The sequence below is a fragment of the Ailuropoda melanoleuca genome, chromosome 17 (assembly GCF_002007445.2).
Source record: "Ailuropoda melanoleuca isolate Jingjing chromosome 17, ASM200744v2, whole genome shotgun sequence".
Classification (NCBI taxonomy): Eukaryota; Metazoa; Chordata; class Mammalia; order Carnivora; family Ursidae; genus Ailuropoda; species Ailuropoda melanoleuca.
In genome coordinates this window covers 216,443-240,655 of record NC_048234.1, presented here as the reverse complement: position 1 = coordinate 240,655, position 24,213 = coordinate 216,443, and the positions used below count along the sequence as shown (strand labels likewise).

General features: G+C 43.7%; 1 protein-coding gene across 2 annotated transcripts in view; it reads left to right on the top strand.

Annotated features, from left to right (window-relative positions):
- UBE2G1 (ubiquitin conjugating enzyme E2 G1) overlaps nt 1-24,213 on the top strand; it is a 53,313-nt gene that overhangs the window by 4,312 nt on the left and 24,788 nt on the right. The window contains exons 1-2 of one of the 2 annotated variants that reach the window (XM_034647198.1): nt 8,810-8,849; nt 17,045-17,147. In XM_034647198.1, the coding sequence (XP_034503089.1) occupies nt 8,825-8,849; nt 17,045-17,147 (128 nt within the window). In that variant the 5' untranslated portion in view covers nt 8,810-8,824. Of the gene's footprint in view, nt 1-8,809; nt 8,850-17,044; nt 17,148-24,213 lie in introns of those variants that run through there. The other variant, XM_034647197.1, reaches the window with a different exon arrangement.

The following is a 24,213-nucleotide window of genomic DNA, read 5'->3' as shown; positions in this document are numbered from 1 at the left end:
GTGGATTTGATAAGTTACACAGTTCATGGAATAGATAAGAAAAAAAATAACCCAAATGCCCTGAAGAAGCCCACGCATTGCTGAGGTCAGAGAATTATTTCTCTTGAATGCCTTCCCTCATAAGGGCGGTACTATTTGAACATAATAAATAACATCCTTCCAGTAAATACAGAAGACAGCAGCCTTCAGTATGGGTGGAAGACAGTTGGGATCATTTTATCGTGTTTTAGGATTAAACCTAGGCTAATGACATTAACAGTAGCAATGCTGGAAGAAGAGAGATGCTAGAGACATTTTGGAAGGAAGGAACATCATGCATGGGTGACTAGAGGGTCTTTTTAAAAAATGTCTATTTGAGAGAGCGCGTGTAAGCAGGAGAGCGCAAACAGGGAGGGGGCAGAGGGAGAGGGAGAAGCAGACTCCCCGCTGAGCAGGGAGCCCGATGCGGGACTCGATCCCAGGACCCTGGAATCATGACCTGAGCCGAAGGCAGACGCTTCACTGATGGATCCCCCAGGTGCCTCTAGAGGGTCTGTTTACGTTGAGGGAACTGGTCATATGGAAGGGGTGACCAGAGAGTAAATCCTGACCCTGCATGGATCAGGAAATGGGGGAGGTTGAGAAGGGAGAGAATGTGTAGGATGAAAATAGACTCAGTACCCCTCCTGCCATGAAAATAGCTTCATTTTCAGATTATGAAAATATTCATAATGCTTTTAAAAAAGTGCCTCTCCCATTTTTTTCAGAATACTAAAATGCGAGACACCTGGGTGGCTCAGTCGGTGAAGCATCTGCCCTCCCCTCGGGTCATGACCCTCAGGGTCCTGGGATCGAGCCCTACATCAGGCTTCCTGCAAGCTTCCGCCTCTGCAGCTCCCCCTGCTTGTGTTCTTTCTCTCTGACAAATAAATAAGTAAAATGTTTTAAAAAATACTAAAAAGCTACATATAGAAAAAACCATTTTACAACATTTTCTCAAGTATTGTATTTTTTTCAAAAGATTTTATTTGAGAGAGAGAGCGCGCATGCACATGAGCCGGGGAAGGGGCAGAGGGAGGACAAGCAGACTCTGCACTGAGTGTGGAGCCCGTTGTGGGGCCAGTCCCAGGACCCTGAGATCAGAACCTGAGCCGAAGTCAAGAGGCGCTCTACTGGCTGAGCCACCCAGATGCCCGTCAGGTGTTGTATTTTCAGTTACACCAACAGAGGCTTTTGGGTAGCCTCTCTGTCAGCTTTCTGTATCTAAGCCCTGTTAGCCTGACATGTTTTTCTTGTTTTGTGAAACAAAAATATGAGATGGCTTTCATCTCCAAAAAAGGGCCTATTTTAGAGATGACAGATTTGCTTTCCACTATTACCGTCTTTAATAGCTTTTTGCAGTTCCCTAGGAAAATTTGTTGTGGCCTCACGATCAGCAGAGGCTGTTTTACCAGCGATATTTAATGCACCTTGTCTTGTGCCGTCCCTGAGCCTCTGAGACCATCCAGGACCTGCTTTACAACATAACTTTCCTACTGAATCCTGGTCTTCTCTCTTTTCACCTTCTTCACACGTTTGAAGACACCGAATGCCTGTTGCTGTATCTGTCAGTACCCTGGTAGGGAAGGTTTGAAGAGGAGTTTAAGGTGTGATGGGGAGGTGCGCCAAAAAGTGAAATTATATGTTACTGTATATATATGTAGATGATATAAATTAACATAGCAGCATACCACTGCCGTCTCCACCTAGTCACACGGCTTACTCTCCTCTTTGGAAGCAGTCTTGGCCCGGCCTCCTGCTTAGAGTGTTTGTCTCCTAATGCAGGGGTGGGGGAGATTGGGCCTACTTAAAGGACCTCATGGTAGAACCAAGATCAACATTGTGTTTAATATGCATTTGTGACTTAATTTGTATCACCCACCCTAGTTTTTACTTTGTGCATTGCCTTTCTTGGTATTCGTTATGTGAATCCACTTTACACACGCACCAAAAGTACATTAAAACTTGGTCGTGTGTTCACACTTTTTGTTGTTTTTTGTTTTGTTTTGTTTTTCCTTTAAGCAAGCTCTACACCCCACGTGGGGCTTGAACTCACAACCCTGACCTCAAGAGTCTCATGCTCTACCAGCTGAGCCAGCCAAGTCCCCCAGTAATTTTTTCCTGTCATTCATTTCTGTGTAGACAAAGCTGAGTTTCATATCTTCCTTATAGTCCAGCTAGAGAATAAAAAAATAAATTATTTTGGTAAAGTTTATATTATGTGTAAGTGTATAATGTGATAGAAGTTGTGGACTTATTCCTCTCTCCCCCAGTGGACAATTTTATAAATTCCCAAAGAGCCTGTTTCTGTCTAGCAGGTTGTGTTGACTTGTTTATTCTGATATTCATCTGACTTTGTTTTAATTACTCCATCATAAAGTTATGAAGTTTCCTCTTTCATTTGAGCCTATTATAACCCTGATATCAAAATCTGACAGCATGGAGACACCTGGGCCAGAGGGGAGGGGGAGCGGTGGGCTGCAGGGGCCGAGGGGGCGGGCGGACCAGGCTTCCAGTGATGGAAGGAGTAAGCCGCCGGAATAAAAGGCACAGCATAGGGAACGTAGTCAGTGACACGGTGACAGCCTCGCGCAGCCTCAGGTATAGAGAGGTCAAAGCACTATGTCGTACGCCTGACACTAGCGTAACTGTGTGTCAACTAGACTCAGAACGTTTATTAAAAAAAGGAAAACGCTCTGGACCGATACCAGTATAGATGCCAGCATCCTCCGTACAGGCCTACTGCCGGGACCGCGCGCTCCCACGCTAGAGAAGAAACAGTCCCGTGTTAGTGTGCGGCAGTGATAATACACATATGTGTCAAGAGACCTTTGAAAAAACCCAACTTTCATTCTTTCCGTTTAAAATCAAACAGCAGCAACAACAACAGAACAATTTAGAGCCTTAGGAAAAAATGAACTTGCTTTAATGTGTAAATAATAGTTGTAGAAAATCAGCAGTAATTTTATGTATATTTTTAAAAAGTCAGGAATAGTGAAAAGGTTATATCGCCATTGTTCATATTTTTAATATTCTAGCCAATACAGGAACACAAGACAAAAAGTAAGAGACATATAATGGAGAAAAAAATCAAATGATGTGTAATCAAAGGCAGATCTCCTGTAAAAGAGGAAAATCAACTGAAAGTTAGAAACAAGGGCTAGGATGGATATCTGAATATAATATTTAAAAGTTGATAATTTTATTTAATAAGAGATTTTAAGAAAAATGAAAATCTTTTAAAAACGCTAAATGACAGAAGCAGTGTGTTATTTGTTTGTAGTTAGTGTATAAAATAAAGCTCACCTCACTAATAATTGAACAGTAAGTTAGTTTTTGTTCACTGGATCAGAATACATAATGTTGTTTGGAGCTGTAGTAAATTTAAAACAGCTCTAAGTAGGGACTTTACTAAATAGGATTTAGCACATATCATCAGAAACATATTTTAAACTCTAGGATGCAGTCTACATCTGTATAAACAATTAGTTTAAACAAATACCTGCTTCCGCGCTCTGCGTTTCTGTGCAAGTTCATGAGAGGACTTCCTGCTTTAGCGGACACCTAAGCGCTGGCTGGACCTGGTTGAGGGTTTCACTGATGATTGAAAACTCAGTTTGACCAAGCTGGTCATTCTGTTTGAAAATGTACTAACACGTAGCCTAGCTTTTTTTTTTTTTTTTTTTTTTTTTAAACGTGGAAACATTAAGGACACAGCAGGAGAGTTGGACTTTTCTTGCATGCTCGTGTCTCAGATTGTATGTAAAACTTGACTTCCAACTTAAGTAAATGATGAGAGTTTGGGTGCTGTAAATATCAGGTGCCTTTGGCCCTAAATCCCACACCATTCTGTAACTTTTGAGTGTAGAGTTTATCAAGGAAATTGGGTGGGGTGGAGGGGACATTACATGGTTCACTGGGTGTGTGGTCCCAACCTTCGTCTGATGGCATATGTCACTGCATCTCATTTCTTTGCGAAGTTGTTTCCTGTTGTCCTTTCAAAGCTGGTGGAGTGCAGTGAAGCCAAACCACTGGTCAGCAGAGGAAAGAGAGTTTCCGTCGGCTTTGGTTCCAGCGCCTTTAGAACTGCCTGCTTTCTGTGTGGATGGTCAGCAGCCATCTGCCTCGATACCTTTTCCTTTTGTCTTTCTTTCTTTTAATTTGTTTTTGTTTGTTTTTATACAGTAGTTTATTTCCAATTTTTTCTTTAGGGATCTGCCGTTCCCTCCAATTGGAAATAGTTTACATGTCTGTCTGTCACACATTTTATCTGGACTTTGTGGAACACTTGTCTTAGGTCAGTACAGGTGCCCTGAAAAGCTAGTAGAGATTTTAAAGCATCTGTGTGCTCTCACACCACCAGCTTTTATCTCCTGAATATTTTTTAAAAGACTCTCTACCATTAAGTTCTTTCATTTTCCTCTTTGCCTGAAATATGCTTTTTTCAGTCATAAAAACAAGTATTACAGAAAATTTAGGGAAATTTAGGGGTTTAATTTTTAATAGTTTATTTGGAACCCTTTCTAGGTGCTCTACAGCCAACTTAGAAGTTTGTGTGCGCGTACAACAAATGACGGAATTGGACTCTCCTTTGAGCTTCTTTCAGTTTCTTGGTAGACAGATAGTGAAGGCGAGTGGAACACTTTATAAGGAAATGCTGTTACAGGGGCACCTGGGTGGCACAGCGGTTAAGCGTCTGCCTTTGGCTCAGGGCGTGATCCCGGCGTTATGGGATCGAGCCCCGCATCAGGGTCCTCCACTATGAGCCTGCTTCTTCCTCTCCCACTCCCCCTGCTTGTGTTCCCTCTCTTGCTGGCTGTCTCTATCTCTGTCGAATAAATAAATAAAATCTTTAAAAAAAAAAAAAAAAAAAAAGGAAATGCTGTTACAGACGGGTCCGAAGGCAAGCAGCGAGTTAGGGCTTGATCACCTTCTCTTCCAGGGTCCACCCACAGGTGGCTTCCAGATCCCGGAGAAAAGATGGATTATTTAATAAAATGCCCTGGAAGAACTGACTAGTCCTATTTGGGATAGGTAGATGGGAACTGGATTCATATCTTTATGTTTACATGAATTATAAAAGGATCATGATAGTTACTAAGTGTTTACAACATGCCGAGTACTAGGTCAGACACTGTACATGCCTGAGTATATTCCTCAGACATGAAGCAGACACTGTTATCCTCGTTTTACAGATTTGGAACCTGACTGGCCAGACCATTAGCCAGTAGTTGAAATAAAACAAAAGATAAGACCACTAGATAAAGCAATCAAGACTATTTTAGTCTGGGCTAGACGGAGGGGGTTTTTCTAAGCATGACAAACTAAGGAACCATGAAGGTGGACTTTTTTTTTTTTTTAACATACATTGCTTCAACTTCTGCTTAGCAAAAAATGAAAATTTACAAAGCTAAAACAAATCAAGAATATTTTAAAACAAAGTGGCGGTTATCCAGAGCCATAATGTTTAAAAGGCTCACCCAAATCAGTAAGAAGGGCAAAAAATATAAATAGGTAATACATGTAAGAAATATAAATTGTCAGTGGTCAGTGGGAAAAGGATATTACCCAGTGTTAGCAGTGCTGCAGGGAAATAGGTTCCCACAGTGTTTCTACGAGTCCAGATTGAAATACACTTTTCACGGATGATGTGCATCTTCCTTCGGCCCACAGTTCAACTAACAGGAGTGTAGGTTCTCGGTTTACCCCCTCAGATGTGCAAGGACAGTACAGAGATGTTGTATAGCAGTATTATTTATACTTGAAAAAAATGGGAGGAACCAAGTAACTAACGTATATGCTGTACTGACGTGACCCACAAGGTGTAAAATGATTCCATTTTCTCTGCATAGGGGTATATTCAAAACTGGGAAGAATGCGTACAGCAAATTGGTAACTGTTTGTTTTGAAGGGTGAGAGGGTAGAGTGACAAACTACTTACATTTTATTTTCCTGTGTTGTTTTAGAATGAACGGCTTTTTAAATTTTTTTAAATTATTTTATTTTATTTTTTTATTTTTTGAAAATTTTATTTATTTATTTGACAGAGACAGCCAGCGAGAGAGGGAACACAAGCAGGGGGAGTGGGAGAGGAAGAAGCAGGCTCCCAGCGGAGGAGCCTGATGCGGGGCTTGGTCCCAGGATTCCGGGATCACGCCCCGAGCCGAAGGCAGACCTTAACGGCTGTGCCACCCAGGTGCTCCCGGCTTTTTTTTTTTTTTTTTTTTTTTTNCACTTAATCATAACCATCATCTACGTTTGATGAATCCCATTCCAGACACTTATGATGCAGATATCCAGGTGGAAATACGGAGTTGTGATGCACACGCCAGTTAAAAGTCTTCAGTTGGTTGCATTTGAAACAAAACCCAACAAGCTATGAGGTGTTATTGGAAACATGATGGAACCACAGAGAGGTGTTGGTTACTGCACAGGAGGTGAGCTCCTGTAAGAGCCCGAAAGTGGAGAGAAGATGATAAAAAACCTCTTGGTAGTTGTGCGAGAACCCCTTGATTTCTTGGTAACCTGCGCGCAGGTATAAACATGTACACGTGGTCCTTCTTCCTTCTCTTCCGGTCTCCTGACTTTTTTTTTTTTTTAGGTTAATCCTATTTTTACACAATCAGGATTTAGAGTAGACTCTTAAAAGCTTCTAGCCAGTCATGATTGTTTAGTTTTAGTTACGTATTTACATGGGGTAGGTGTGCTGGTCTTTTTAGTCTGGTTTTCTGTTACATAATTCTTTATTTTGATTCATTTCCCAGCAGTTATTTCAGGAAGTACCACTTAACGCGTAAGTCCTTCGCTCACAGTGCTTGGGAACGCTTACTGCCGTCGTATCCCGGCCTCCTCTTCTGGTTTCCTATTTCTGGTGGCCCACTTTCCCTCAGGCTCCTGTGGTCGCTCACTCCCGTGTTGAGCCTGACCTGCTGTCTTCCACCCGCCCGGCACCCCCGACACCACTGCTCTTTGATCTGACAGCTGCGCCAGTGGCGTGCGTCCCGGGCCAGGCTTTTCTGGCCTGTGGAGTGTCTTGTCAGGCTGCATTTCGTTACTCACGACAGGAGAGTTCTATGTATGTGTTTGTGACACTCTGTGTTCTCATCCCTTCAGGAATACCAAAGCTCCCTTTATCGCCTTCACTCCGTTGGAGTGCATAATTGTTTACCTTCTTAAAGTTAGGACCACGATTTGTTTTCTTATAGTTTCTGAGAAATTTTTGTCCTTTCTAATATGTCAGTATTCCATGTCTTTGTTTTTTCTCCTTTTGTTTCTTTTCTAATGCTCTTACTTGCCTTGGAGCTCTCTGTTGCTTTATAATTAAAGCCTTCTTTCAGGTCTTTTTTTAAAAAGAGATCATATTGTAGTAATTTCTTTGAGACTCTTTTTCTGAAGTCTTCCTGAATTTCTATATGTTATTAGGTGGTTGAAGTGAACTTGAAGTGACTTGGAATAGAGATTCAAACACCTCATTATTGTACTGGGAGATTTTTTTTTGAGAGTCTCTTCATGCAGTTGATGGTAACAAGGAACGGTGAGGAGAGGTAAGTTTCACTTTGAGATTGCTGAGACCTTGGGGGTAGGCAAATACAAAAGAAAGCAAATTCCATGTATTGATATATGAAATAGAGTAACGTAACCTAGTTTCATCCTAGTTTCATCGTACAAAAACAAACAGATAAGGAGATGAGACCTGTTAGATATTAAGTAAAACAACCTGGTTTTGAAAATTTTCTACCCAGAAACCTTAATTTAATGTGAGCAATACTTAAGAATATCAGGGTGTAGTAAAGTGATTAATGACTCTCACCCGTATTGGCAACAGTAGGAACAGAGTTTCCCCATTTACCTGCCCTGGCAGGTGGGGGGGGTGGTTATGCGCTGCCATCCCTGCCGAGAACAACCTGTATTATCCCTGCATCCCCGAGTGATGTGGTTGAGGCTGGAAGAAAGTGGAGACCATCACTGTGCCGTATTTGGAGAGGGGGTGGAAACGGGCAGAGTCCACCCCGGATAGAAGCTCAAAAAATACCACTCTTTCAAAGGAGAAACAGGTACCCTTAGTTGGAAGGGATAGGAGTTGAACTAGAATGAAGTATAGATAAAAAAGGAAATTTGACTCCTCCAAATTTATGGAAGGCCAGGAGTGATACCAGGTGTCAGGAACTGGAATTCTGTTAGGGCGTCTCTTCCTATTGCTTACTTTTGCTCCTTTATCTCCATTTTGGCTTCATTTTCTCATACCACCTTTCTCCTTGAGATTTGAACTGTGGCTTTTTACAGCTGTCTGGATTGGGATTTTCTAATTCCAATTTGAAAAATCTTCCAGAAGATCTCATTCTCCTGGCTTGAGTCTGTGTTCATTCACTCATTATTATGGCCCTCGGTATGGGGACCTGTCGGACAGCTCCTACTAGAAATAAATAGTGGGGTGTGATGTGTTAGATGTGGGGTATGTGGTATTTCCCCAGACCTGAGAATTCTAAAGAACATTGATTATTCTTTTGATAGCCTGTAGCCTAGTGAGCAGTTTAAAGGAAGAAAGCCAGTAACTTACCCTGCGCTCTGAGGTGGACGGTCTGTTGCATACACAGTTTCTCCTCTGACTCGCAGGGCTCTCTTGGTTTTACCAGACTCTACCGATGAGGAAGATGAGACTCCGAAGGAATGAAAGAGAGGCGCGCGCGAGAGAAGCGGGCAAGAAACTTGTTCACAATGACGAGGGTAGTGACAGAGTTGACATTCACATGCAGGTCTGACTGACATAAGCGCATAATATTGGTGAACTAATGGAAACGTGGAGGAAATGAATGTCTTCTCTGTTAATTTTCGTGAGTTGGTTTGTGGTGATTTAAATGTTTTAAATTAATATGGTAATTTATTCTTACAATAAGGTCAAAATTATTTTAATAAACCATCTTGATACTTAGGAGGCATAATTAGATAGTGTCTGGATAAAAAGGTCTTTTTGTAATTTCAAAAGCTCGAAAAGAAGCCAGTGTAGAAATAGTCATTTTACAGAAATGCACCTTACAGCCAGCTATGTGTTGTATGAATAAATGTGACAGGAATGCACATTCCCTGGAGCAGGAGACCACAGTCACCCGGACACAAAGGGCAATCAGTGCTAGGCTCTAAATACCAGTTTGTATTTGGCTTTGTAGCCGTTAGACTTAGTCAACCATTGGTCTTGGCAAGGTCCATTTCTAGTTAACGTAGCTTGTCTCCCGAAGAGTCAAGTATAAATGATACGTGGTTGGGTCTTCGAGTGTTGTTCTTCCGAGACATCGTGTATTTGCTGAATGAGGCTCAGTGATGGTTTGTTTTCATGTGATTGATAAAAACAGTAGAGTCCATTAATTAGATTACCTTTTTAGCATTTTTCTAACTTACTGGGACAAACGTTAAACAGACAGTGGCAGCAGAGTAGACGGATTGGTGCAATGAGTCTCCGTGTTCTCTCCCAGCCTCAGCACTCAGTGGTCATGAGCAGTCGGCTTTTATCCATCCTGTAGGATTTTAAGCACATCGCAAACATCATATGTCACTCATCATTTGTCTGTAAACGTTTCATTACAGATCTCTAAAAACTGGGATTAAAAGACCCGCAAATGGCCTTACCACATTTTAAAAAATCAACAATTGTTTAATATTAATAATGTGATGTTAACATCTTAATATTAACTAATACCTGGTTAGCCTTCGCATTTTTACTTGTGGCATACATTTTTTTTAAAGTTTGAGCTCAGTCCTCTCTTGTTCCCCACGTGGTGTATTTCTTGAGGGTTCTAGGCGCTGCCCTTTAGAATTTCCCTGCAGTGTGCTCTTGCTGATTGTGTGTGTCCTGGGGTATCCGTAACCACATTTCTCTGTGTGTTCCCGAAATTGGTAATTGTGTCTGGGGGCGTGGACAGGCTCAGGTTTGTGAGTGAGGCAAGATCACTTCCTGAATGGTGGTTTGTTTATCAGGACATACATAGTGGCTGCTTGTCTTCCTTTCTAAAATGCCTGGACTAAAATGACCATATGACAATGTGTCCATTTTTCATTTTTTAACTGGGCTATTTCTATAGAGAGATACCTTATTTGATCAAATTGTAATTACTGTTTGATTACTTGGTAGTACAATTTTCTATAGAAAAGGAAGAATAAATCTTGAATCTTTTGCTCTTTTTTTTTTTTTTTTAAGATTTTATTTATTTATTTGACAGAGATAGAGACAGCCAGCGAGAGAGGGAACACACAAGCAGGGGAGTGGGAGAGGAAGAAGCAGGCTCCTAGTGGAGGAGCCCGATGCGGGGGCTCGATCCCAGGACTCTGGGATCACGCCCTGAGCCGAAGGCAGACGCTTAACCGCTGTGCCACCCAGGCGCCCCTCTTTTGCTCTTTTAAATTGGTTTTACAGGGGCTCCTCGGTGGCTCAGTCAGTGAAGCGTCTGCTTTTGGCTCAGGTCGTGATCCCCGGGTCCTGGGATTGAGCCTGCGTCAGGCTCCCTGCTCAGTGGGGAGTCTGCTTCTCCCTCTCACTCTGTTCCTCCCCTGCTTGTGTTCCCTGTCTGACAGATAAATAAATAAAATCTTAAAAAAAAATAAGTTGGTTTTACAACAAACAACAAAAACAGTTTATTAGCATCCCGAAATGGTGGGACCAATAGGTTGGTTGTTTTTGATCCCGCTGTTTATAGACTGTTGGTCTTACTAGCTTCGTTGATACTTGGATTGTTCCATATGTGACCAGTGGGAACCTCTCTAAGTCGGGTGCGTCCTTTCAAGAAGACCGTGGTATTATTTGGCAGCTTCCTTTTGTATTTGGTGTGTATGAGTTGAGGCTAGAACATGTCCTGCCCCAGACCTGCACTCAGCCCTTTCTCTGAAGATCCCTGGTCCCTGTAGGTAGTAAATCTATTTGGAGTCGTATTCTGGGCACTAGGGATGCTCATTTCTACAGGGTTGGTCATTTTCCCTAGACCTTTCAGTGGACAGAGCTCAGAATTTTTAAGGCTATATCATGAATTCATACTGAAACTTGTGATTCAAATTCAGAGCTACAGAGTTCTTATTTTTCATATGCTCTCCCCATTCCCATTCTCTTTTAGTCTTATCCTTGAGTAACGACTCTGTCACAGAAGTCTTCTCATGTGTTATTGCCCATTGCTTGTACCTATCCAGATTGTTATTTTCAAGGACATTTCCTTGTCCTTGGTTTGCTTTTGTTCATTTTTTGTAGACCACTCTGGCGCACAGAGATTTCCAGATTCACTGTGGGCATACATAATGCTCATTTAAAGTGATGTGACACTCCAGGATTTACTGAGCTTTAAGAATTGCAGTGTAACGTAGACAGAGAAAAGTGCATGAATATTTTGTGCAGCACACCATTACCAGCACCCCGAAATCCCTTTTATGCCTCCTTCCAGATACTACTCTCATTCCATTCCCAAAAGAAAAAGAAAAAAAGACAACTCTTGTCCTGATTTCAAATACTAATCATTAGTTTTGCCTGTTTCAGAACTTCAACATTTTGCTTTAGCATTCATGATTTGTGGGAAGGAGAGCTCCTTCCAACTAGAATTGTGTCCAGGTAGCATTCAGAAAGCTCCATCTCCACGTTTGTCCCATTGAAAGTGTCTCTGTACGACGTTTGGAGTATAGACAGAAACCCAGGCATGGCTGCGGGCATTTGTCTTCATAGGCCAGAATTGTGTGTGTGTTGGCTGTTTCCACTCCCCTTGTACTTGGACCCCTGCATGTTTCCCCTTCTTCGGTGTTCGGGACATTAGACATATACCTGTTATGTTTTTGCAAATAGTCTCTCCTGGTCTGTCCTTTGTATTGAAGCTTTATTGTTGTGCTGGATTTAAAATATTTTGTGCGGTATAATCTGACTGTTGAGTTTTGGCTGTTGGAGGTGGCTTAGGAAGGCCACCTCCAATCCAACATTATGTTAAAAAAAATTTATATTTTTTTCATTAAGTTTTATTGGTTAATTATGTCTTACAGTCTGTCCAGATTTGAATGTAGTGTGAAGTATCTTTGTCAACATTTACGTGTCCATAGGTTGTTTAAACATTTTTCTTTGGCCTTTTCCATTAAAAAACCTGCTGTAATTTTTTCTTCGAATGGCTACTACACTTTTCCATCCACAGACTTGGTGAAAAAGTTTCCACTTGTATTTTCTCCTTCACCTGTTTGTCAGGTCTGTTGCCTGCATGGCCCCTGACTTACATCACACCCTTGGTCTGCTCTTCACATAACCCGGCGGGTTGATTGTAGACCTCCTTTTTCCTGAGCAGTGTCTACTTATTGTTGTTGGCACCTTTCTCCTTTGGCTTCTGTGATGTAATTTTTCCTTGGGTTACTTCCTACTTCCCGGTCTTCCTGTTCTTAGTCACTTTTGTGGCCTTTGTTTTGTTGTTCAATCCTCAAAATACTGGTATGTTCTAGAATTCATTCAGTTAGATCTTCTAACTGGCTTCACACTTAACGTTCATCCGTGGGGGACACCGTCAGTCTTATGCCTGCAGTTATCAACAGTATTCTGATAACCCTCCACGTCTCCCCCTTTAGTTAAGAATTAAAAACAAAAACAGTGTATTTTTGTCCATAGGTTTTTAAACCCGTCATCAGGGGCGTCTGGGTGGCTCAGTGGTAGGTTAGGCGTCTGACTCTCGATTTCAGCTCAGGTCATGATCTCAGGGTCATGAGATTGAGCCCCGCGTTGGGCTCTGATTTGAGCATGGAGCCTACTTTAGATTCTCTCTCCCTCTGTTCCCCCCCTACCCCCCGGCTCTCGGCTCGTGCTCTTTCTCTCTTAAACACTAAACTTACCATCGTCTCTTTCCCTCAGCCCTCAAATCAGCACATCTTCCTGATGCTGGCAGGCTGGGTCCCTGGCGGCACAGGACAGAAATCCAGCATGAGCCAGCGGGAGGGGAAGTGGAGTTGATTGAAGGGGGGGTAGAGGTGTGCAATGCAGACAGTGTCTGGGAGACTGAGAGAGGAAAGGAGGGTCGTCCCGTCTTTGGGGCTGGGGTTTTACTGAGGATTGTGGTCCAGCGTAGGTGCCCTCTCAGGCGCCCAGGAACAGATTAGAACAAAGACGAGGGCCCGGGTGTTAATCCTTGGAGCCACGGGGCTCTGGCGTCCAGTTGTTTGGTGCCCGTTGCCTGGAATATGCCTGTGATGGCTTCGTCCAGTCATTTTCACCTGGTCGTTCCTTAGATGTTACCTGTCCTAGAGAAATCACTAACTGCTTGTCCCTCACAAGGGGGATACACACTGTCTGCATTCGAGGCCTCTGTGCAGTGGGAGTGTAGGTCCTGGCAAGAACAGAAGCAGGAAGATGGAGCAAAAAGCAGGGTTTTATGGAGTCCTTCAGTTTCCCTGTCTCATTCCTGTATGTCCCGTTTCTGAGAATGAACAGGCTTCTACCCGGTTGCGCTGCAGAGAAACCTGTGTGAGATTTTTAAAATTGGATGTGAAGTTGAAAAGACATAGAAGTTGCTGTTTTAAAGTGTGCGGCTCGCTCAGTGTATCGAGTGTGTTCACAGTGTCGGACAGACCACTGTCTCTTTAGTTTCTGAACTTTTTTCGTCACCCCACAGACACCCACCGTGGCTGTATCCCGTTTCCCCCGTCTGTTGGCAGCTCTGTTCTGCTTTCTGTCTCTGCGGACTTGCCTTGTCTGGATGTGTCCCTAAATGGAGTCCTACAACACGTGACCTTAGGTGTCTGGTTTCTTTCACTGAGCCTGGTGATTTTGGGGCTCATCTAGGTTGTAGCGTGTATCGTTCCTTTTTGTGGTGGAGCCCTGCTCGGCCTGCACACACACCACAATTTGTTTACCCACGGACGTTCGGGCTGTTTCCACCTTTGGATTATTACAAGTAATGCTGATATATAAACATTTATGTAGAGCTTTTATGTGGACAGATGTCTTCATTTCTCTTGGGTATGTACCTAAGAGTGAATTACGGGGTTATGTGGTAACTTTGTGTTTAACTTTTTGAGGAAATCTGTGTCATTGTTGACTTGTTATTTTAACCCTCACATCACCACGTTGGCTTGGTTCTTTCTCCTAAATGTCCCTGTCCTCCGTCATTACTCCCAGTGGCACCCTACTAAAGGTACACGTTCCAGGATTACCTTTATGGCTTTGTTTTGGCTTCTTTGTCGTCACTGTGGCCTTAGTCTCTGTCATCTTTTACGCTCTGCAAGATTTGTTTTTCAGAATGTTGAATCTCATGGTCACCTCATTGTTTTAAAAACAAAACAAAACACAAACCCTTCAGAGGCTTGTCATGGCCCTCTGGGTACAGGGCTTACAATGGCCCTTTGCTGCCCAGCTTCTGACCTTCTGTCTGCTCTCGGCTGCACGCCCCTCTTTGTTCTGGCCAGCTCCTGATCTCCATGTTTCAAGTTCTTGTGTCGGCTCCTCTGTCTTAACCTTGCAGCAACCACCCAAATCCTGTGTCTTCTCTCCGATGTCTCCTCTCGTTTGAGAAGCCCTTTTCTGTCTCTTCCTGATTATAAGGTGCCTTTCTTTGTGCCCCTCCAAATTACTGGACTGCTGTTGGAGCGCTACCACACATGGTACTTGCCTGTTTACTCCCATGGGAATCGGGCTGAGATTCCACAGGAGTTGAGTGTCAGGCTAGAGGTATAATTACTGGGAACTTAGCAGAAGTGAAAAGACGATTATTGGGTAAAATATTTAGGGAGGGCCCCATGGGAAAGGGAAGCATTTGTGAAGGTGTGGTATCAGTCTGTCACATACCTGTGGGTCCAGGCCTTGGGGGACCCCTGTCAGGGGCAGAAGCCACGACAGAAGTGAGATATCGGACATCTGCTGTGTCGCTCTTACGTTATTTAAACAAGCAGTGGACGTGCTCAGTCCCGTAGAAGAAAACCACGGAGACGATGTGCAGAAGGCTTGTAGGAGTTACGACGTACTGACAGAAGTGCGAAGCAGTGATGTACTTTAGGGGACGTGTAAGGGAATTCTCAAGGGTGGTCTTCACCATATATGCTGATTTCAGAACTTACCTCCATTTGTAAAACTCTGGACTTCTGATGGAAAATGCAGCAAGAGGGCGACTTTCTGGATAAATTGAAGAATCTTCCATAAGACTCGAATACAGTGTTGACGGAAATGGTCTGAGAAAAATGATACTGTTCATCTAGAAAAAGAACACGACTGCCCTTCACTGTGGTGGTCTGTGCTCCGCCCTCTGCGCTGTGGGTGGGGCTCGGACTCGGGGCAGCTGCTCAGTGAGTGTTCACGTGCAGAACAAAGTACCGTCCTAGCTCATGTCTTTCCATTTTCAGTACCCTTTTAAAAATGTCTTAGTCTGGCTATTTAAAAGTAAAAATACATTTCTTGCATTTTGAAATACAGTACTGATGTAAAACTTTAGATAGGTCTGTGTTGCCTTTTGCAAAAATTTAGACTTCTAAAGAATCAGATTTTGAGAAAAGCCGTTCATATTTAAATATAAATAAAATTTGCCCTTAGGCTCTGTGTTTCACTGGCATGTTGGGGTGTTAAATCCTAGTTGTTGAAATAACAGCACCTCCTTGTCCCTCAAAAAATAAAGATCTTCTCCGTTACTAACACACTGTGTTCAGTCCTCTGTCAAAGCACTCTAGGTCGTACTAACGCTTGCTTTTATCATGAGACTGAACTCTCTGAGGCTGATGGCAGGGAGCATGTGAGCATCACACACCTGTTCAGCCCCAGCACGTCCCTCCCTGACTGCCTTCTCTCACGTGCTTGGCCCCCACTTCTCAGTTGGAGCCTGTCAGTGCTCCCCGTTTGACCTCCCTGTTGCTGATTTCTGTGTACAGTCTGTGTGTATATTTACTATCACAACAGTGTTGATTGCTTCACAGGTGTGTACATATATTAATATGTATCAAATTTCATAACTTAAATATGTGCAATTCACTGAATGTCAGTTACACCTCATTAAACAGCTGTTTAAAAAAATCTGTACCTAATACCCACCATCAGTAAGTAGGTCATGATTAAGTCTTATGTGTCTAGGAACCATCAGACTGCACTGCTGACCTGGTCCACTAAGCTCCCTTGTTGGCCTACGTCTCCCCCCAGCACACTAGTCCTTTGCTTCCATCATTTTCCATCCATGCCAGAGCACTCTCTCTGGAAGAGGAAACTCTCATGATGCCAGTGCCATTCCTGTAGGCTCCAGCTGTTCTGTTCCTCTTCTTCCTACTCCTTCCTCCCTTTTTCTTCAAAAAAATATGTATTTATTAAGTAATCTCTACACCCCATGTGGGGCTTGAACCGAGGACCCTGAGATCAAGAGTTGCGCACTCTTCGATTAAGCCAGCCGGGCGCCTCTAGCTGTCATTGTTAAGCCGCTCGTGTGTGCTGGAAGCTTGGCTGGCAGCGGGGTCAGCACACACAGGCAAGACCCAAGGAGTTGGCTCTGTCAGGGAGGAGTCTGATGTGCCGCACGTGAACACCGCTGTAGGTGTGTATCCCCGTGGTGACAGAGGGCTTGCCAGGTAGACACACTGCAGTCCGGAGGTGGGCTCCGCTCAGCCAGTTCCAGCAGAAAGCTGTTAGGGCTGCTGCTGGTGCTTCTGAAAGTGTACCCTAAAGACCGCAGTGTAAGAATGACTGGGAGTACTGGTTTGACTTACTGGGGGTCACAGTCTCTGAGCGCTGGGCCTGGGTATCTGTACCCTAACGAGTTCTGTCTGCTGCCCGAGGGCTACCTAGAACGCTCAGAGCCTAGCTGGAAACCGCGGGGGTGGGGGGTGGGGGGGGAGTGAGAGGGGTTAGAACGCTATCTCTGGGACCGTTTGCTTCCCCATTGCGTCCCTGTGGTCAGAAGTAGAAATGTTCTGGTCCTCAGGAAGCTCTTTGCTAATGGACCCAGGTATATCTGCTGAATAGTTTGGAATTTATAACATGTATATTCAGGTTCTGTAATTTATCTGTTGGGTGAAAATTATATGCCTAAAAGTTTTGATAAAAAAAAATTTTTTTTTTCCACAGAACTCAACAAAAATCCCGTGGAAGGCTTTTCAGCAGGTTTAATAGATGACAATGATCTCTACCGGTGGGAAGTCCTTATCATCGGTCCCCCTGACACACTCTAGTAAGTACCATGGAACGGACACTCAAGGAGCTCCCTTCATTAATTCAGATGGAAACTGCTTTGGCAAACTGAAGTGAAATTATTTTTTAAAGCAGGTGAAATGGCTGTGTTTAGGTGAAGTCGTTTGTACTAAATGGTCACGTCTAGGGTTTTGTGTTCTGCTTGAAATTCCAGTGTGTGAAACCTGTTGCTTTCTTAAACATACAGCAGTTTCAGAAATTCAGATATTCTTAATACCTGAAATAAATTTATTACAGAAAAGCTATTTTTAAGGTGAGCCTATATAGAAATCATGTATTTTTTACTTAGGTATTGGATTAATTTTGGCAGGATGGGGCAAGAAGAAAATTCTTTATTGAAATGTTTGTCCCCTTCCCTTCCCTTGTGCTAACTGTGCCTACACCCCCAAAAGGGAACATTGTCATTTCAAAGAGAAGTCTTTACCATTCTTGACACTTTTATCAGTTTAATTAAAGCATACTACTACGTCTGGGAGATTTTAATACAGAACACAGTTTCACACACCAGTGTCTCCAGGCTGGAGAGAACTCTCAAGGTCATCAATTTGAGTGCTGCTTTAATCAGGTCCCCACAGAATACTGATCAGAACCAAGGTGTTCTGACCCTAAAATGAACTGATGTTTACCTTTTCCCAGTTTATAAAAGTGATTGTTACAGCTAACCACTTTCAGTTAACCCTTATTAACTGATGTGAAGTTAGACAACAGAATGCAGTGGAGTCAAAGAGCAATAGAGAGAGATGGGATTTCTTGTGTCTTGTCATACCTTTTAGATTCAAAGACCGTAGTCTTATTTTCTGCTCTGAATGTTTGCAGACCAACTTTGACTTAAGAGTGTTCAGTGTTCTCTGAGATGGGTCGTGACCTCCTGATGTTAGTGACTAGTGTAAGTTCCACCCCGTTGATAGAAGTGGGGGTATTGAGCAGAATGCAGTGATCCTCTCGGGTCAGCAGTGGGCCCCACACACCTGTATCTGAGTTTCTTGGGGACTGCACTTGCTCTCCACTGTGGTCCTCGATGGCGCTAAGCAGGCAAGATTTATACAGTAGTTTCATTTTAGGTGTTCAGACATGGGGAACCCCCCCCCAATATAACATCTGTTGGAAAAGAAAATTCGGGCCACTTGGTACCAGGGCAGGCCGCCACGGGACATACAGGGTGAGCTGTGGTGTGGACTTTGGGTTTTCTCTCGTCTGGGAGGGTGATTCATGTTTTGTGACGATTGTTTCCCATCAGAATTTTTGCTGATGTATTTCTCAGTGCCATGTTTGTAATGGTGATTGTTGCTAACTAAAATAACTCAACTTGGTCGTTCCATGGCGTTGGTTTGGGTAGAGAACAGTAGCCGTTGAAAACCATCTTTGAGGGTAGCCCCGCACAGCCTTAATATCATTTGAAAGCAAATTTCTTACCAAAGTTTGCACATAAAACCATCCATATCACCTGGTTTATATGCCTGATGAAGTTCAGGTTTTCACGCTAAACACATGGCAGGAAGGGTTATGTGGGAGACACAGTGACATTCCAGTGACAGAATCTGGTTACTCCCACAGTTGGTAGGAGATAACGGGAGGAATTCTTGTAAACTGGCGTCGTCTAGAGGGTTAGTTGGGCTTCTGGGCCTGAGCTCCATCTCTGAGGACCTCACAGAACGCTCACGCTTTCTCGTGCGGTGGTGACACGTGTCTCTAAAGACTGTGAGTGGGTACATGTATTTAATGTGTACCTTCAGCTTCACCAAAGAGAGCCGCTTTTTAATACGCACTGTACTGAGTAGTCGTTCATTCTTTCCACCAGTTAAAAACTTACTTCTGGGGGCGCCTGGGTGGCACAGCGGTTAAGCGTCTGCCTTCGGCTCAGGGCGTGATCCTGGCGTTCTGGGANAAACTTACTTCTGGCCTTCAGTATACATTTAAAAAGTGCTAGCTGCTGGTGTGAAATGTGGGTAGCAGAGGCCTTTGTGCAGCTCCCCTGGAGGGCAGACGTCCTGACGGGGCAGCGGGGCTGTAGTTTGAGTCTGTGCCGCACACGCGGTGAACATCCCGTGAGTGATGAGGCCTTATGGCAGTTGACAGGCGTTCTAATCATCATCCAAAATAACCTGGAAATGATTCCTTCTTCGTAAAAATCTTTTCGAAATTCACTTGAGAAAGTTATGGGATTTTTTTTTAAAGCTCTCAAAAAAAGAGGCTTCAGATTTATTGTTTAATATTTACCGAGTCTAGGCCATCCGTTGGGCAATTTCCTGCTTAGAATGGTTGCAAAAATAAAGCATTACCCCAGCATTCACACTGCTCATTCATCTAGATCAGATGTTTTCGGGCGGTCTTAGGTTAGATGCCGGCAACGGCACATTGGATTAGCTCAGCGTCGGCCCTGCCCGCAGAGAGGTGATGCTTTAGTCACCGTGTGGTTGCTTGGCTGGTGATGGCGGTGGTGGAGAGAGGGGCTCCCTGGCGGTGTGGCAGGTTTGGGATGTATCAGAACATGTCGCAGAGGAAGACGTATCCAAAGTGGAAATTGTGGTAGTTTTAGTGGGCTTTTGGCTGCAAGCAACAGAAATCTGACTGTAGCTGGCTTAGACAACAAGAAAGCTTGTTGTCCTGGCACTGGTAGCAGAATGGTTATAGGAGTTTTGAGCATTTCAGAAGATCACCCAAAGGAAGAAAAAACGCTGGTGTCTTCTTAGTTTTATGTGTGCGGTATGCATTGGGAGCTCTCCAGCTGACTGGCTCTTGTCTCCTGTGTCAGAGTCGAGTCCCTTGCTCATTCCTACCCAGTAACTGGTAAGATGAATGAGGTGGCCACAGTTGGTTTAGATGAGTTCTTCTGGAATGGAAGAGATTTGGAACTGCTAGCAGCTAGGGTCAGCGTTAACTGGACAGGTGTTCTGGCAGAGGCGGGGTGGGGGGGGGTGATGATAGAGCTGCAGCACTTCCGAGGGGAACTCTGGGTCATGGGGCCCAGAAAACGGGGCAGCTCCACGGGCTGGCAGTGGAGTGAGCTGAGCACAGGGGATGTCAGGGAATGAGGCTGAACAGGGAGCAGAGGGCTACTTGAAGTTCACAAACACCATAGAGTCTGGGTTTGTCTTCACAGCCATGGAGGACAGGAGTCCCCACCTAGATTTCTATTCTACAACCTAAGTACCCTAACTTCGGGATTGTGGATTTCATTTTCCTTCAGCTTACTTGCGTTTTATATCTGCAAGAAAATTTTGTTTCTAACAGTGTTATTCTGAAAGTTTGTCTATAGTAAAAAAGTGGGCTGGGATTTGGGGCTGAGCGTGGAGACCTGCAGGAGGGGGTTGCATACACGGCCTTTGCTCCGGATAGAGAAGGGGAGTGTGAGCTGAAGGCCGGTCCCTGAGGACAGCTGGGCAGGCAGCCCAGAAGGGGAAAGAGAGGAAAGTGTGGTTACAAGTAAGCTCCCTAAAGGTACCAGGAATCCAGTATTTCGTGGTGTGTGTTGATTTAATGGTGAGGAAGCTGCTGCTGTCCTTGTAGTCCCTTGAGCAGTGTGAAGAGGGTAGAGGCCGTGCTGCACTTGTTGGAGGGGTCGGTTGGGTGTGAGCGCACAGACCTCAAGTGTAAATGACCCTCACGAGGGGCGGGGCAGGGGGGTTAGGGTTAGAAGTAAGTTAGAGTTAATGTGGACATAGATGGTACCCACACCTAACTGATTAATTCACCACTTAATAGTTAGATTGTTTATATAGTGATGGCAAGAATTGGTAATGTACAGACGTTCTTGAAAAGCTGCTGTGTTCTTCTGTGGCACCATCGGCCTTCATGTAGTCACTAGAGGGCACTGTACCCTCTTCAGGTCAGGTCATCGATAACTGGTGTATTCCAGCATTACTGGGAGACTGAGCGTTGCTGTGAGTATTAGTGCAGCCGTTCTGTTTCTTTTCACATGGTATCAGATGTGTATTACTGCTCTGCCCATTAATCTGTTAAGAGTAGATTCTCCAGGCTGTCTTTCTGTGCAAGCTGAAACTGGTGTGTGTACCTGCTATGTCCCCCTGCGGATTATTAGGTAGTGTCCTTAGAAGTAGACATTTCAGGCAAGAGCAGCAGCACGTTTTCAAGGAAGTTCAGGAGACATGGGTATCTCCATGTAATTATAACTTGTACAAATTCAGAGTAGTGAATGGTGAACGTGCACCTTCCTTAATCTCTTATTTTTCTTTCGTCATCAACAGCTAGTCTGTTCAAGAGATACAGTTTATTTTACTCCTTACCACTGGCAAGGGTGTGGAAAATATGGAGAATAGTAAGATAACGTGTGTTTGATTGTTTAGCTTTCCCTTGAGTGGGCAGAGAAAATGTGGAGTCGGTTAGCTGAACTCCGGTTCATACTATTTTATGGTAACAGAACCCTTTTACAGTTCTGCTTAGACTCGGAAGCACAGCCGTATGTTCTGTAATGAGAATTTGGGAGGAACGAACCTTGTTCCTGCTTAGCAGCTGATGTCTCGGCGGCAACGCCGCGTCCCTGCCCGTTCGGTGCTTAAGAACATGGGCGATGGGGTCTCGGTCCAGCTCCTCGACTCTCCCACTTGTATTAGCTGTATCACTTCGAGCAATTACTTAAATGTTGTCTTAGCATTTTTGTTGTTAGGGTGAAAACCCTATGCCAGGAAGCGTTTGTGTTTTAGTGCATGTGGTAGCCAAAAAATTGGAAGCAGTCAAATATCTTATGAATGTGATAAATAGTGAAATGTGTCAGATAAAATGAATGGACAAGAAACAGGTGTCACCAGGAATACTTTTAAAAGAACAGTGTTGAGCAGAATTTCAGCTGGCAGCATACAGTGTATCATTTAAAGAAAGTAAATATGGCAGAATGATAGGATCTGGTCCTTGTAAGAATTTTGCAACTTAATACAAAAACAGTAAGTGAGGCTCGTGGAAGAAAGTTGAACTAGGCTCAGTTTCTCAACCTTTTTAGATGTGAAACTTTTTTGGTTTCACACCTCTTTTTGACATCATGCTGATAATTGTACTATTAGTATGTGGGATGAAGAAAATACGTAATGGAAGATATTTTTAATTCACATGCTTTTTAATAAGCTGTCATTTTACTCATCACAGTAATGTCTTTGCATAGTTGAAAAATAGTGAATTTGTGACATATTAATGTTTAGTTCACAGTATTTCCTATCCTGGGGGTTTTGCGCTGCTCTTTGCTAATTTGACTGTTCACTGGAAGTTTGCACCCACAGGTTGGGACCACTGAGCTCAGTTTTAGGAAAACAGGCAAGATCCCCCAGGTGAAGGAGACGTTAAGGAGTCCACAGATAGGACAAAGACTGTAAGGAATAACGACGTGGTTGGTTCAGAGTGGAGAGGGCCCTGTAGAGAGAGTGAAAATTGTGTGCTTTAACCCTTTTGAGATAATTCTGTATATAAAATTTGATATTTTAAAGATTGGAAAATAACTTGAGAGACGGAGGCAGTTTTTCACGACAGGGATTCCAGTCAGCTAATCTGAGCTGGGTCTAACCAGCCATGATGAAGGGACCCAGGAAGGCTGCTAGGAGGCGTAGCCTTACCAGTGCACCAAGTGCGAGGGCCTCTGGCAGCTCTTTTGATGTCCTTTCACATAGATTCTTAGCTGTTTTCTGGGTTTGTGGCTTTTTTCCGCCGCAAGCCATAATCAGAAGTCGTCTACACCCTGACCTGGTGTAGACTATGTGTGTACGTTTTGGTGAGCAGAAACGTGCGTGCAGATGACGTAAGTCAAACTGACCACTGGGGATAAGCGCCTTGTTTTCTACTCGATTTTTATTGATTAAACAAGAAAAGTGGTTAGTGAGTCACCCCAGTTTGAAAAACGAGTCCCTACAATCACCGGTCCAGGGGCCAGTTTGGCCTTAACCCGACAGTTGGGGCAGCAGGGGCGAGGCGGCCCTACCGCCCGCCGTGTGTTCCATCCTTCCCAGCACCTCCCTCACGTCTCCAGCTTCTCCCTTTCAGTACATCATTCTGTAAGTCATGAAATGGAGGTCATATGCAAGCATAAAATTTGTCATTTTTCTTCCTTTTTATCCCTGGATATCCGTGCCACATTCAGTCTTTTTCTTCCAGTGCAAAAAAAGGAAAAGATGTTCTTTCTTTTTCTTGGTGAGGCCTCTTGCTCCCCTTACTCTCTTTCTTCTTCTGATGGCTCAGTTCTTTTTCTAGTGTCTCTAGTCTTTCTGCCAGCACCTTCCCATCTCCTTGTAAACAAATTAGGGTTTTTTCTCCTCCTTTTTAAAGCCTTGCATTTGTACTGTTTCCCCATCTAGTTTATCCTGTTCTTTTAACTGTCCGACTTTTCAAATTGTCCTGCTCATCATGCATGTCCTTGACCACCCCGTTCTCTCTTTGACCCTCTGTGGCCTTCTCCTGTTGCTTTTACCACAGCCGTGTTACCACGGTTACTCTCTGTGCTCGAGCCCATTGGCCTTCCCTCGGTCTTCAGAGGTATTTGGGATTAGTGATCTGCCTCTCTGTTTTTAAGTCCTCCCCCATGCTCAGAAAAAGGCAATAAAAATTAATGCTTGCTTGTGGTTAAAAATTCAGTCTATCTTGAATTGTACAAAGCAGGAAGGAGGAGATCCCTATAGCCCTGCACTGCCACGTACTGGGGCTGTGTTTGCAGACGGGTTTCTATCGGCACGAAGGCGGACCCCCATTTTTCCTTCTTAAGGACAAATGTTATATCCTATAGATATTTGGTTTTTAAAAAACTTAATATTAGATTGCTCATATCATTCCAGTAGCTACTAATGATATTTTGCTTGATATTTTCTTCTGCCACCAAAATGGTAAGTGCTTGTGGTACCAGTGATCTCTAATGTCTTCTTCTCTGTTTTATTATTTTACATAAAAAAGCGCCTCACACAAGTAGGTAATCAATGTATATTTGTCCGGTGAATGAAAACCATTTAAGGAGCTGAGAAGTTCCATTTCTCACTGATCTGAAACAAACATCACATGGCCTTGCTCTGATGGACTGTACACTGAACAGTCAAAGAATCAGATGTGCAGATAGGTGT